This window comes from Ornithodoros turicata, chromosome 6 (assembly GCF_037126465.1).
Source record: "Ornithodoros turicata isolate Travis chromosome 6, ASM3712646v1, whole genome shotgun sequence".
NCBI lineage: Eukaryota > Metazoa > Arthropoda > Arachnida > Ixodida > Argasidae > Ornithodoros > Ornithodoros turicata.
Window position 1 is genome coordinate 10,692,313 of NC_088206.1, and position 16,055 is coordinate 10,708,367.

Consider the following 16,055-nt stretch of genomic DNA (forward strand, 5'->3'; position numbering starts at 1 on the left):
TCCAAGTGAAAACTGATATCGCGACCTTCCCTGTCCATTTTGTGTATGTTTTTTGTGACTTCCTATATTGTTATCGACGTAAATCATTTTCTACGTACGCCATGTTACTGAACGTGTCGGCCCTTGTTCCGCTTATTGTGCTACTTGCTCCTTTCGAGACAGGTGAGCCCATCGACACCTCATAATGCTTTGCAGACCTCCGTCTTAATTTTGTGAGATTTATAGAAGATAGGAAAATATTCACAAAAACTATCGCGAAAAGCTCAATCGAGTATTCATTTGAAGTGGCTGATATCGCATTTGTGGATCTTGAGGTTGACAGCTCCTTCTATATTACTGTTTACCTATACTCCTCAAGTGTATACCAAAAATTCGTTTTTTATCTTCTCTATCTCTCCTCTTTTTCGCTCTTTTTTTATCTCTCGTGTCTATCAGCCCACCCCTACAATTATGCCTAGCTACACGGAGGCATTACTGCATTCGGTGTAATTAGTTGTATAAAGTAAAAGCAGAGTGTACTCTAGTTCATTACGAATGTTAAATGAATCTTTGGTAAGATAAATTTCAAGCCTTTCTTTATCTTGGTTTCTCGAAATAAGCTACAGCTTACGCAAAAACAGCAGCTTAACAAGCTATGCCCCACTCACACACAAAACATTCAAATATCGTAGAAAGTATGCAAAATACCGCGGTTCACTCCCGGTAACACCTGACCATGTCCTGGCCTGTACTCCGTGCTGCTGCCACACTGTTGTAGAGTACGTTCTACGCCGAGACACGTTAAAGCAGAAAGGCTGTTTGTCATTATGTTAACATTTAAGTGGGAAGACTTATGGACGATATCATTTCCTTGAGCTTGAAGAGGTGGTGGGAGCAAAGACACAAAACACAAGTAGACTCAACGATACATCAGTGAGATAAATTAATAATCCAGCTAGCTCGCATTTTAATGCTCTCCTCATGGGTAAACATATTTTACTATAGACTGTCAGGACCGTTCGATGCCTTCACGGCGCACGTACAAGCCGAAGACAGTTTCTGTCGTCAAGCCGAAACCGGGTAAGTTCAAGTCATCGAATTTTGAGTAAGAAAGCATGTATTTCGACGAATAATAATAATTTTTAAAAAAATCACACTCGCACGAAAACTAAAAACTTCTCGTCATCTTCTTCTTCTTTCAGCAAACAGGACGTTATCTGGACGTAAGTGTCAATTATTGCATTTTGGAGGTGGACGTGCCCAAGCTTTGCTCTACACTAACTTGACTGAACCAGCGATCACGTGTAGAAATGAGTTTCGTAGCGAACAGTTCGGATTGAAGAAGATCGGACGAAGATTTTTGTTCGGCATTTTTCTTCTTTTCACTCTCTCTCTCTCTCTTTCGTCTCGATGAAGTGGATGCCGCCAAAAGCTTCCAAGCAGCCAAGAAAACGTTGTGTAACATTCTAGCATTTTTACGGTATTTTTGTTCCTCCTTTGATGAATAGGTCCGAAACGCTGCATGTTGCAACGGAACGAAGCACCCGGACGATTCACACGGAATTATTTAGTATTGGTGCCTCCAAATAATCAATACAGCATTTTTCTTCGCCTTCTTAGTCTAGCGCAGTGTGTACTGCTTCCACCCACCCCTATGAAACCATTAATCGACCAGCAAACTTCGGGCTTCCTCGATTAATGGAACTTTAGAACATCCACATTTATTGCTCAGCCGTGGTGCTCTGGAGGCTGAATGCTTCGGTAACGTTCTGGGTGCGTAATTTCTATGCTGACGCAAAGGACGATGTCGTACCCATTAAGAGACTCTCGAAAATTAATTGGAAACTCCATCACGGAGAACGAATTACGGCAGGCAGTCCATGAGGCACATTTCCAGTTGTTCCCCACTTCCTTAATAGGTTCGCGTACTTCATAGATCCCCAATATTCATATCAGAAATTTAAACGTGCGTTTAGATTACACTTAATAATACCATCACGATAATGGGCTACATTAGATATTTTCACTTATTTGCCCCCATCTGCTGCCTAGGTTATTATTGTTATTTCTAATCACCTCATAATGTCATCTTGTTGTGGCTCTTTTTCTTTCTTTCTTTTTTTTTCCTCACGCTCAAGTGAGGGTGTTATCATTCTGTTTGTATGCACCCAGTTGTTAACCATATGTTCGCTTACCTATTATGGACTCCACCGATTGCGCCATGCTGGTCCATGCATACCCTGTCGGGCTTTGCGTTTTGTGCATGGACCGAATTTCTGTACCTCCAGATTGAAATTGAAATAAATAAATAATATAGAGCAAGACAAAGCAAAGGAACGACAATTAAGCAAATATTATTGTCTCTTCACACACGTTGCTTGCCCTTAACTGAACTCTTTTGAATTTTTCAGATGGAAGTCGGCGTAAGTAAACCAATTATTTCACCTCTACTTTGGAGAGTTCCAATGTCTGCTTAGGTATCATGCTCAACTAGGGACGACTGTTGCTTTTGGTGCCAAGTTTTGTGGTGATGTTTTCATCCATTCCGTTTCAAAGTGTATAGATTTGTGTTGTTGCCCTTCCTTTTCTGAATAACGAGTCCTGGAGTAGCCAGTCCCGAGTAGCTCGAGACTAACATCTCTCAGGGACGACGCAGCGTTGCGCGTATCATTAAATATGTTGCCCTAACCCTCTACTGACATAAGCGATATTCCCAGCGACTCCAGCATATTCCAGCGTACTCCAGCGGAAGATGTGGAAAGGGGGACAGACTTTTCTTTTTTTTTTTTTTCAATACGCTAGGCATACGGAAGAAGAGGTGACGTGCGGCTCAGATGGTCACGCGCGCTCAACTAACACTGACGTTGGTCTTCTCGCACTAGCGTATCCGCTGAAATCTCGCTCGATAAAACCGCTCGTGCGGATACTCGATCGATGGAACCGTCTTCCTCTCTCAATACTGTCCATCGTTAATGCCTCGCAGTTCAAACGGTCGAGGAATGCCGAGGACCGTACCAATGTTGGGGAGGTAAACATTGCTTCCAGCACCGTGTGCCGGAGATTTCCGGCGCACGTCAAAAGAACCCCAGGCGGTCCAAATGATCCGCATGTCCTACCCTGTGGCACGTGCAACGTGACGTCACACTGCGTAGACAAACCCTACGTATAACATTATCGTTTAGCTCAAACGTGACTAATGTTTTTTTTCTTTTTTCTTGTTTTTTTTATGATAATATAGTTGTACATAATAATATATAGAGATTTTTTTTTCTTCGTGTAATATTGTATGCATTGCTTTGCAACGATCGCGAATTTTCTGTTTGAATCTGTTTGTCCAGACAAGCTTGTTAGCGAATTGCTTACCTTGCGCTTACCGTTCTGCCCTTCCACTCTAAAATGCTATGCAAACGGCGAGGCTAAAATCAGTACAGAAATTTAAGTCCGCCTGGGATATATTACAGCTGGTATGCCTATTGAACCGTCACGTAGAGCTGAAAAAAAAATATTACGTGTGACTCCAACTCCTGACAGTAAACGGCGAATTCCATTCGTCGGTTCGGAGCGAGCACATAAATCCACTACAGAGCAACAAAATACGGGGCGGAGGCACCGAATCCACCAGAGAAATACAGCCGAGCTACAGTCGAGCTCAATGCGGCAAACTCAGCTGCGCCAACGCTCGATGCTGCTCAGCTTCGCAAGGTCCGGAAGTGACGACAGTACTTTGTTGGAGTTGAACTGAAACGAAACTGAAACGACGAGCGATACACGCTGTCCCGTCCGGACTGACCTGTGAAACAGGCGAATCCGATCCGATTCGACCAGTGAAGCACGCGGGCCGGATTCGAATCGACCAGTGAAGCACGCATTCGACACTAGAGAGCAAACAAAGCTGCTCCAGATTGACCAGTCGAATTTGCCTTTGGGTTGTGATACTATAGCGCGGCATCTCGTTCCATCACTCAATGCGTTCTTCGAAATAAAAATTTAAAAAAATGAAAACATGAATCACACACACACATCTCCATCAAATTATTCGTTTCTTTCGTATAACGCTAATGGTACAACTCATCAGTGGTAAGCTGCCCTAAATATATATATTATAGCACCAGAAGAAAGTAGTCAGAATGGAGTGCGAACGGCTAGGAGCATCTAGTTTTATTAACAAACTTTTGTGCGGAATCTGCACTTCATCAGATGGAAAAGAAAAAAAATTACAACACCGTGGAATATACTGGGTGTATTTTCTTATTCGTTACAGATTTTTTTTTTATAAAAAATAATAAGCTACGAGAGCAGCACAGATACCGTTTCTGTAGGAAGGTTACACGGTGCAAGGGGGCTCCGTATCCGTCCGAGGTGCCCCTCCGTGAACAGTACCCCTCCCATCACTCATCACTCGTCTCATCCTCCATCGAATGTAAATAGTGCATATCCCTCTTGTATCATGAAGCGTAGCAATGTATATATCGCCCCTCGTAGCTCATAAATTGTAAATATTGTTTTGAGGCGCTGTCCATGTACTGACCGTTCCACGTCGTATTAAATTTTCCTACAACAACAGGTTACACGGTTACGTGTAGAGGGGCTTATAGGTCTACTTCATGGCAATACACGGCCAGGCGGACATCATTTTGAAGAGTGTAACTACTAGACGACGAATTATCTGAAATTCATTAGTTATTGTGAGTGCGATTCCGATACGCGTGTTCTCGGCTCATTTGCATAATAAAAATACTACGATATATATTTGAACGTACTTGCTCGTTTCAGCAGAGAGACGAAAAGCATGACTTTCAACGAGGACTGTCTCCCACTCGGCTGTCTGTCTTTTGCCCGAACCCTATAATTAAATATATAGGGTTCGGGCAAAAGACAGACAGCCGAGTGGGAGACAGTCCTCGTTGAAAGTCATACTTTTTGTCTCCCTGCTGAAACGCGCAAGTACGTTAAAATATATATCGTGGTATTTTTATTATGCAAATGAGCCGAGAACACGCGTATCGGAATCGCAGCGAGGACAAAGCTCGCTCGAAGGCCGGTTCCACACTAACGATTTTCTCGTCCGTGTTTTTCACGGAGCGAAAACGGACCCATTGGAACGGGACTCGACTGGCCTTAGGTTGTGGTGGTGGTGGTGGTGGTGGTGGTGGTGTGATGTTATAAGCAGAAAAACGGGCCGTGTGAACGTGTGAAATGGGCCTAAGTCGAAGGGCAACGTGCTTTGAAGCCTTTGAAGCGACGTAGCTGTATAGGGTAGGCGCGGATCTGCTCGCCAGATCAACCGCTTTGCGGTCCAGTTAAGCCACCGTAGGCGAAGGTCACGACATTCCTGCCCTCCCGATGCACTTTCGAATCACTTTTTCGTTTCGGGGCACTTGATATCAAAATTCGGTGATGGACATTACATACGTACAGTGCTCGCAACTTCCAACCGATCTCCTGTTGCCATGATCTCGCTCAGATAGGCGCTCGACTGGCGCGAACATCGCAATCAGTACCGGGTGTGACCCATATTTTTTCGAGGGGTGGCAGGATGCTGACATGCTGTCGGCCGTTTTCAACACGTGTGGAAATATGTATTTTTTTTCTTTTTTGATTCCGTGTTAGAACCGCGAAGCAAATGTGGCTATGAGCGGCGTACAGATGTGAACAGATGGAGAGAGGACAGCAGGAACGAGTGGGGGACAGGGGAGTTAGTGTGCGTCCTGGGCCGACTTCAGGGGGAATTGTGCCGACATTCGTCTGGAAAGTCTTCGGAAAACCCAGGGAAAACCTCAGATAGCACAGCCGGTGGTAGGATTCGAACCCACCACCTCCCAGTCTTCAGCACCTTGGGTGCCGCCAACGAACGGGACGCCTTAACCCGTTCGGCCATTGCGCTGGTTGTGGAAATAAACTCGACAAAAACAAAAAAAAACAAAAAAAAATATGGGGCAGTCCTCGGGACGACATTGCAACGTGCCTGTTTCGCCACTAATATCGTTGTTTGATATCAGGCAATGATAATTTCTGAATTCCAGAGCATGAAAGCTCGGCTTTCTACAAAGTCACGACATCGCGACGCATACACAGACGTAAAAAGAATACGGTGGAAAGGTTGGAAGTTGCGAGCCCTGTACATGCTCGCATCAGAATTTATTAATAACTATGGTCAGTGACAACATAAGTCCCACAATTGGAACCGCCCGCGCGATGTAGTGCTGGCTCTCTCTCCCCACCCCAGTCCCCACTTGGTCGCGCCGCACTACATTCGCGCGCGCGGAGCGATTCTTGTGTGGGGGCGGGATCAAGTGTATGACTTATGCTGTCACTGACTATAGAACGACTCTCAACGAGGACGTCTCCCACACTCCCTGTCTCCCATTCGGAAGCCCCAAATTAAAGAGTTCATGAATGAATTTTAGGTAATCCACCTAGTAATTCCATACTCTCTAACTCTCGGCCATACAACTCATGTGCAAAAACGCCATCTATGCTGCTCTCGTAACTTATTTTTATTTAAAAATTGCGACGAAGAAAATATTCTGTATCTACCAAGCAAGCAGGGAAGACATAATGAAAAAATGAATACAAAAACGTAAAATGAAGAATGGCAAGACCGCTTACAGCGCATAACAACAGGAGAAAAAGTCATGTTGGGGGATTGGGGGTAAATGGTTTGAAGCGCGGAAACATATCAAACCCGTTTAACTTCCGATACCTCTACATTGTATAAGAAATTCGTTTTCCGCCATTCTCCATGCATGACATTTTCTCCCATCATGCATTGCAAGCGCCCTTGAGATTCTGTATTTTACGATTTTGTATTATTTTTTTTTCATCTGTTTTCTTCCTGTTTGTTTGCTATGTATTCCACTGTGTGGTCTTTTTTTTTTCTTCTTCTTTTTTGACCTGATGGAGTGCAGATTCTCCATGGAAGCTTGTCATAAAACTACGAGATACTCCTAACCATTTCAACTCTATCCTGACAGCCTACGGCGTGGACTTGACGGCATTCCTATATTATGCTTATTTGCGTTATGCGCAAAGCCGCGTCTGGCGAATGCGAAGTGTACGCCCTCTATTTCCTTGTGTATGCAAGGAGATTGCGTATGCACTATTAATGCTTGCCATTGAGAGGTAACACTGCATGGGAGCAGTCATGTTCTATTGTGTACCGGACCCTCGCCGCTAGCTTCCAACTGCAATGCATTTAAGGACACATATGGCTCCGAAAACGGCTGCTCCCACCCGTTTTCGATAAACAAAGAGGTCATAACCGGAGTACACGTAAACTAAATTGCATCTTGAGGGTCACGCATTTAGCTCTATTTGCAGCGAAGACTGTGAACTACTACCGTGGCAACTACTGTCTGGAGACCAACCCTTTCACCATCTTACACACGGAGACCTACAGGAACAAAACTACGAAAGAAAACATGAAACTGTACTACCGCTGTCTCGGAGGAGAGATGGATGTTGTGGTCTGCGGCAAACTCACCAAAAACAGCACGGACTTATGCACACTCTACGAGAAGAAATGTAGGTCTTTTCTTCTCGTTTTGAGGGATATGTCTGCTCATCCGAGTGATAAGTTTATGGCGTGCGAGCTGCGCAGTGCCAGTCTCCAAACGCATTATAAGGCTGGCATATCGCATGCTCTTATACATTGTGGTTGCAATTTTAGCGGTGTTTAAGGTCTTCAAGTCTTCTTTCTCGTTTTTATATTTATAAATATCATGTTCATTGTTTGTTACATGCGTGTATGTTAATTTGCCGACGCAACTTATTTATTATTTATTTATTTCAATACAGCCCAAGAGTAGAGATGCAAAATTTCCGGAAATTTTGAATCACTCGACAAAAAAAAAAACGTTTTTTTTTTTCGGGTTTTTTTTTTTTCGAAAAAATGGAAACAAACGCGGTTACTGCTGAGTCGAAGCATTGCCGGCCAAACCACAGCATACAATGAGCTAGAAGCTTTGGTAGTGTTCACCCTCTATAGGCATAAATGCAGAGCAGAGCATCCCATGAGACTGCTGTCTACTCATCGATAGGTAATTGGAACAGCCCGTCCACTCCGGCCAGAACTCCAACACTGTGTGAACGCGAGGACGATCGCTTGGAGCAACCAGACGGAGCTCTAAGTTGGTGGTTGTCAATGCCGTGTATGCCAAAGGGAGTCTGGCCATTAGGAGGAGCCCAAAAAAGAGACTCGACCTGTCAATCAAACTTAGGCGCATGTCATTGGTTACCGTTTTCCATGGGGGCTGCCATGACACCAAATGTTCTCCAAGATGGAGGATGGTGCTTGGAACGGCGAAGCGGAGATTTCGTGACAAAAAAAAAAAAAAAAAATTCACACACTACTTTAATTTCATACTGTGAGTATATATCCTCATGTACGCACGTGCAAAATCAGCTTCAACTTTCGCTCCGCCATTATTATTTATACGTGAAAATGGGATGTTTCGTCGGTAACGCTAGGCCTAGTTAAGATAGTGATACCACGAAAATAGCAAGAAGGACGACCCTTATACGTAGGATTTTGCATAATTGCATTTTATTTATAGATACATCTTTGCTCCTTTTTGATTCAATGTACTTACATTACGTGATATAAAACTTCATACCGGTTGTCGTCGGCTACGAAGAAGCGGTTCTACCGCCATCCTGGCCAATCACTTCCGCCAGCAACCATTTCTGCATTTCTGAGTCGTTCCAACATGTCTCTCTCCGTGCAGATGGCGTTGATAAAAGTGGGCGCAAAATCTGTCGTTTCCGCCCGTCACCAGTGGTATCCGTTTCAATCCAAATCCATCAATTTTCTCCAAAATGGTAGCGCCCAGTAAATAAGGGTGAGGCATAAGTGCTGGATGGATGTAATAATAGACAACTGTATTTCGACCTGTGATTGGCTAGATACCTCAAAAAGTGGGTGGAGCGGAGCCTCAGGTATATGCAGGTCCCATTAATGGCCAGACTCCCTTTGGCATACACGGCACTGGTGGTTGTTGGCGGATTAGAGGCACCCAAGGCACTGTTGGCGGGTTGGAACACATCTAAGGCACGAAAATTTAATTTTTTTTAATTTTGACGCCTAGAAATTTTGGGCAATTTTTCCGGAGACGACGAAAAAAACCCGAAAAGAACTGTTTTTTTTTTTCAAAATTTCCGGTTTTTTTTCCGGTGCTTCGCATCTCTACCCAAGGGCCCTATTGGGAAGGGCATATCGTTGCATGGAACTGTTGAAAGGTGTCCAATGCAAAATAGTGAGGAGTGAAAAAAAAACTTTTCGTTTTGTTCATTCCATAACGTCTTTTTAAGAAAAAGGGAAGCTTGCTGATAAGTAAATAATGTTAACTATGTAAAGTAAGTCAACAAGAAACTTACGTCTAAATCTACTCCCAATTATTTAAGTCAATAACAACATAAAATTACGGCGTAGATTGCGCGGTTTGAGAACTTGGTACCTTTGCAGGAGTACCTTTTCTTAGGGTGCTGGCGCACCTCTTTTTTCCTCTTTTTTCTAACGCTCCCCAAATTTTACTCAAATTTCCTGTAATAAAGCATGTCAAGATGCCTGTAAAGCGTGCTTTGCCTGCCACATATACGAGTACTGCGGTGAACCTTGCTCAACGACAAACGTGACCGATGAGGCAAGCAGGCTCAGGTTAAGGAGTAAGTTACGAAAACGTCTCCTCTCAGGAGATCAAAGCGTGATGTATATGTTGAAGGCCGCGCGACGGGCGCCTTAAAACTTTGACCTCCTTTAGAGACAGCACGCACGTATTACAAGTCTAAAACAAACGCCTTATTAACGCCTAGTTTTCCCCTAAAACACGTGTTTTCGTTGCGGCGCCTTCTCCAGTCCTGATCCACGGATCCTAACCTCTGTGCAAGGGAACGTCGGGAAATCATGTAGGCAAGTTTCCAGCCTCGAGTGAAATCTGGGAAACTTAGTGTAGATAAAGAATTAACGCAGCGAAAACGTCAACGATTGTGAGTGAGTGAGTGAGAGTGAGAGTGAGAGTGAAAGAGTGAGTGAGTGAGTGAGGGAGCGAGGGAGCGGGCGGGTGGGTGAGTGAGTGGCCGACCGGGCGAGCGGCATGCATTTCGGACAAGAGAACGCGATGCCTTGAATAAGGTAATTATTCGAATAAAGTGATTTCGTTATTACGATTGTGTATTGTACGCAAATCCAGAGGTTGAAAACACGGTGCAAGGTCTTATCCTTGTCTTACACCGTGGCTGAAAAGTGAGAGGTCGAATAATCACGAAGCGATACGAGTACAAGAGAAAAATAAATAAGTCCAGAGAGAAAGAAAAAAAAAAACTAACTGCTGCTGATGAAGCTCACCTCCTCCACGTCAGACGAGTTATAGTGCCGCTGCGGAACAAATCTCGTGTCTTCAGAATTTACGCTGAATTGCCGAATTTATTTCACTGCCATTTACGTGTCTCGATCACACTGTGTTCCCCAAAAATTACTGTTGTGGGGAGGAATCATAAAATTAATTTCTAGCCTTGAGAAGCATTTCGTCAAGTAGACGGGCGCCTGGCACCATTGCTCTTCGAAGGTCGATTTCCATCTTCCCACGGCAGCTGCTGGAGTCTTCCGATGAGAGGTGGAGAGCGGAGACGTGCGCTGTTGACAGGACACAGACGCCAGAGCACCCGGTGATTGCATCTACTCTTGGAGAATGCGAAACTATAAAATGTCGCGGTTCTTTCGAAAAATCGTGGAAACGCCTAATGTTCACCGATGTGCGCCGAGTCTTCGAAAGAGGTTCATTGATAAAACGGAATAAAATAAATGTCGCTTTCGATTGGTACTTTAATGACCCGTAGCTCTACTGCATATTTCCGTACTGCACAAAGCAAATCTCCATCTTCGGTAACAGTCGCCTCCCTCGCTACGACACTGACGTAATGAATAGAAATACGACGAAGAGTCCGGACCACTAATTCCACTCTGGGATTAACATGTATTGATGCTTTTTTTTTTCTTTCCGAAGGTTACAAGATCTTCAGCGAAAGACCCGGCGACATTGAAGGTGTCCTGAAGCGAAGGGAAAAGCTCAAGAAGTGCATGGGTCGTTACTTTCTGGGATAAAGTTTGTGATACTTGCTTCTTTTCTTTTCGTGTCAGTCTTCTTGCATCTTTACTTCTTCTGTTTGCTTCTTTCTTGAACAGTGTATCCGCGAGGGATAGCTAATGTGGCTCGTGGATTAGTGACAGGAAATACGATGCTGGGATTCCGTCTGATGAAATACGAGGTAAGACAGGGGCGAAATGAGGCAAACGGAACGAAGCGGCGAACGCAGGACAGAATTTAACTTTCGGTACGCAATGGCGGATCGGTCTTATTCTATTCAGTGTTAGCGCCGCGAAGCAACTGTTGCTGTGAGCGGCGTACAGATGTGGACACATGGAGAGGGGACAGCAGGAAGGAGTGCGGGGGGGGGACAAAGGGGTTAGTATGCGTCCTGGGCCGACTTCCGGGGGAACTGTGCCGACATCCGTCTCCGGAAAACCCAGGGAAGACATTAGGCAGCACAGTCGATGGTAGGATTCGAACCCACCACCTCCCAGTCTTCCTTGCACGACCTTGCAAGCTTCCTTGCTTGCTTCCTTGCACGACAGCACGACCTTGGCTACCACAAACGAGAGGGGGGAGGGGGGTCTTAACCCGCTCGGGAATGTCGCTGTTGCAATGGCGGATCAACTTAGAGGAATGTTGAGTAGAGCTACTCGAAGAGTGCTTTCCACCTGTCTGTTTGGCAAGTAGCCAAGTTGTAGTTGATGCTGGCCGTTAGCGGTAGTGGTGGTGGTGGTGGTGGGCTCGCCGTCGTCGGCTTCACAGATGTGGGCAACGACACGACTGACGCCCTGGGGGAATGTGCGTCCTGGGCCGACTTCTAAGGGTCGTTAGCGGTCCTGCTAGTGGGCGATAAATAAGGACGAATCAGCTTTATTTCCCAGAATAAATCTGAATAGATTAAAATCTCGGGATTAAAGGCTGCCTGCATGACGAGACATCAGAGCACATTAGGTATCCATATAGGAATAGACACACAAAATAGCATATCATTTGTTCGGAATTGATCGGAATACAAATACATAAAGTGGCTCATCTGGAAACACGCAACTCTGGCACAGAACAAGAGGCGCGATACGCGTTTTAGTCAGCTGTCGCTAGCGCGAACGGACGTCAACTCCAAAATGCAGCTTTCGAGGCTAGGATCACCTGCAAAGTCATCCTTAGTGAAGTGAAATTCGAACATCGAACGCCACCATCAACGCTGAGCCTCAAACGAGGCGCAACCGCACAAAATACCGAGGTATTGTCATTTTATTTCGATGTCAATGCGTTTATTTTATTTATTTATTTATTTATTTATTTACTTCGTCTCTATGGGTTAGAAGCTTCGCCGTAGCGCTGTAACGCCACTCATTTACACACCAAGAACTGTCATCATCACCGTCATTTTCGAAGACGTTCTTGCCCGCCCGTAATGACAATCCCCCCCTCCCCCCCACACACACACAGTACGCGATTTCAAATAGAGTATGAGGAGGAAAAGAGGCTCAAGACACACTTATGTTGCGAGAGCGTGCAGCTGTCGGCGTCTGTGCCATCTGTTTCGGAAGATATTCTGCAGAGCAGACAACTTAGCACCACACGCATTCACAACAGCTGCTCGCTTGAAAAAGCCTTTGTGAGAGGTCCAGAGCTAAAGATAGAAAAGAAAATGAAAACGTGACTGAACGATTGGGATACCTCTTACCAGAAGAACCAGTGGAACGTGTGTTCGGTTCTATCTAACATCGTAACCCTGCAGTCTTCCACTAGCACTCCCACTTTCGCCACATCGGAAATTGGCATTTTCTGGTAGATTTGCATGCAAGGAAAACATGCAAGCGTGCCGCATTAGGGAATAACTATTCAGGACGCACACGCGCACTTCCTGTTTCAGAAAGGGAGATTATGCTGACATGATGGGAACCACCGGGTGGCTTCAAGGCAGACTGCCTAGCGCTGGCGGGAGGGCATATACGCTAGGGAATATAGTAACGGTAAGGCACGATGGCTCTGTGGAATCTTTGATGTCGCAGAGGCATTTCGCATTCCTGTCGCAGGCTGTCGCATTTCTGGACACCATCGGACTCCGATCGTTATTGTGAAGGGGCTCTGTATTTTATACCCCACATCTCCACCAGCAATGGGGTAGAGTATCGCCTCTGGAGATGAACCTCCTCACTCTCCTTCTGAAAATAAAGTTGTTGTTGTTGTTGTTGAGATTCGTCAGCACTGACGAAGTGATCCATACGCAAGGCATCAGTGTTTTTTTTTTTTTTTTTTTTTTCTACTACCATCATCGACACCAGTGGTGACCTCGAGGGAAGTGCAGGGAATCTTGCGGACAGAGCTTGCCGCATTCTGTCCCAATGTGGGTGAATTCCTGCTGCTGAACCGCACTAGGGCTTGTATTACCTTCGAACGGATATGCTTGCTCTCAAGCTCCCATCCGAAGATGTCGTACAATAGTATTCTCTGGCGCTAAGCACCGGAATGATTTAGTTTTACCTGCATGGTCAGGCATATATGTCAGTTCACCAATTTAAAACTGTAAGTAAAACAGTTTATTCATGCAAATAACGCTTATTTACTTTTATACTTAATTTTGCCGTTGCTTTATTTTTATTTAGTTTTTTGCGCGCCCGTGTGTGTGTGTGTCTGTGTTGCATATTGTTTACTGCTGAGAGTATCTCAACACTCTAAACGTGCGATGTGGAATATGGGACTGCTTGACTCGCCTGCAGTGCGTGTTCTTTCATTCTATGGAAGTAGGTCATCTCATTCTATGCACTTTGAGGTGCAATCAACTGAAGCTGATATTGTGCACTACCGCTGTGTTGGTAATGAGGTGAAATATCCTCGGGCACAGTTGCGTAAGTGAAAACAGTAGAACGAATGATGATGCTCTTCCGCTGGCCTAGCCGCTTGTACCGGTTCGTACCGTTTGCGTGTGCCCTGGGCTGAACACATAGTATACCGAGCATACTGAACACATCATAGAAGACATCAGGGCTCAAATCACCATCAAACAAACCAACGAGTTATTCTCGTTTTCGGCAGTTAAAGGCTTCGTATAAGGCCAAAGATTTGCTTCTCGCGGAATGAAAGGTACCCGTTACATTGACACCAGCAAACAATTTGATTGGTTGATTGATCGATTGATTCATTCTGTGTTTGTTTTTTCTTTGCACAACAACAGCATGGGCGGCACTAGCGTTGTGGTAAAAGGAGCTTACTGGTATTATAAGTCTATATGGCGGTGTTTTGTGCACTATTCCCCGAACGAGACCCATCCAAGAAAGCGCCAGTTTGCCCCTTACCTCTTCTTTCCTATTCAAGAAGCGTGACAATGGTCGTGGTGGTGGTGCTGGTGATAAGGGCCTGCCGTTGTCGGCCTCATAGAGGTGCGCAAAGTCACGACTGGTAATGTGCGGCCTGGGCCGACTTCTAAGAGAACTGTGCCGACATATGTCTGAAAGCGTCTGAGGAGAACCCAGGAAAAAAACCAGACAGCACGGCCGGCACCGGGATTCGAACCCAGGTACCTCTCGACGTGACATGGCCAGCGCGCTAACCACTGAGCAGCGCGAGCTGGAAAGCGTGGCAATGCGGAAAGGCATCCCACGGTCTCCTCACGCGATACACGCCCAATCATATTGGAAGATCGTTTGAGAAGACCAATGGGAGGCCGCTCTTTGTCACTCTTTTTGAGAAGGAGAGAAGAGGGGAGATGCAAACTCCGTACGCGCATGAATAATGAAAGGCGCAACGAGTGCCGGATGGATCTCGTTCCTTCGGGTAGTAGAACAGTTTACCGCCGTTTAACAGAAACATCCACTTGTAAAAGAAAAAGCCTACTTGTCTGATGGACTAAGTTGCAGTTAGACACGGGATATGTACGTCCAAAACGGGACGCATACACGTCTATTCAAAGAAGATAGTATAGGAAAGTTGAACGCAACGTTAACATGTTGTTCCATTAAAAATACTCGTGCGGATCTGCTTCGACAGCACAAAGGGGACAGTTCCGAGTTTAGTTGGCGCATCGATCTCGAACAAAACTGATGGGGTTCATGCAACGTTAGCACGCAGGCGGTGGAAAATCGATTTACTCTTCGCGATAAGAGGAACTCTATCATCGTGTCTGTGGACATGCAGAAATGTGATGGACTGAGCAGCAGGTTGTATCAGTGGCAGTGCATCCTATTTATGGAGAATAGGATGCACTGGTTCTAATAGAAAAACGGCGTATCTACAGGCAATACTGTCGGCGAGATAAGCAATAAGCAATATACGGCGCCAGGAATACGTCCGTAATACGACGCAACTTCAACGTGAGCGCGTCTCACCGCGGCATCCGCGAGATTATTGTTGTATATAGGCCGATATGACTTTGAACAGATTGAAACCACACAGTCTCGTAGCATCAGGTGCTACTAGGAATGAGGAACCCACTAGGCTTTTTGTTCCTTTTCCATTCGAAAGATAAAATAAATTTCATTTCATTTCATTTCATTTATGAAGCCAGCAACTGGCTGTATTTGTCACTAATTATCGTATGCACGCAGCTGACTACTTTGGCACAATATCGCGTCACCACCTCTAGCACCGCTGCCTGTGGGAATCGTCCATGTTCCGGGCATTGAGCCAGAAATGTATAATTTCAACAACCGTTTTTAACCGTTTCTGTAGACGACACTTCGTATAGGAAAGTCTGAATAATTGCACGAAGACTTGACTCCATCTTGTCTCGAAGTCGGAGGAAGACTCATGTAGAATGTCTCATGCTGAACCGCCTTGTATAACACATTTATCATTGTACAATGGACCTTTTTCACAACGGGTTATGCGCATGCGCATGACCTTGAAGCGCCGGAGAAGGTTACCTCCGTCTTCGTTAGATGGCGCAGTATGGGGACGACAGAAGTGGGGACCATTGGGGAGACCGCACGAACGGCGCCGACTCGTCGGCCCCACTCCGGACAGGCTTTAGGTCCTTTGTGCTGCCCA

The 16,055-nt window shown here is 45.4% G+C and overlaps 1 protein-coding gene across 1 annotated transcript; it reads left to right on the top strand.

Annotated features, from left to right (window-relative positions):
- The first annotated feature begins 1,001 nt into the window (after positions 1 to 1,001).
- Positions 1,002 to 11,096, top strand: LOC135397492 (uncharacterized). Its single transcript, XM_064629096.1, has 4 exons — positions 1,002 to 1,059; positions 2,391 to 2,402; positions 7,300 to 7,503; positions 10,980 to 11,096. Exons 1-4 carry the CDS (start codon positions 1,002 to 1,004, stop codon positions 11,075 to 11,077), a joined length of 372 nt encoding a protein of 123 aa, XP_064485166.1. The 3' UTR covers positions 11,078 to 11,096.
- Positions 11,097 to 16,055: the final 4,959 nt, after the last annotated feature.

Excerpts from the sequence above, each read along its gene's own strand:
- LOC135397492 (XM_064629096.1), top strand. The coding sequence starts at position 1,002 with ATGCCTTCACGGCGCACGTACAAGCCGAAGACAGTTTCTGTCGTCAAG. Across the intron at positions 7,504-10,979 it reads CACACTCTACGAGAAGAAAT|GTTACAAGATCTTCAGCGAA; the intron begins GTAGGTCTTTTC and ends TTCTTTCCGAAG.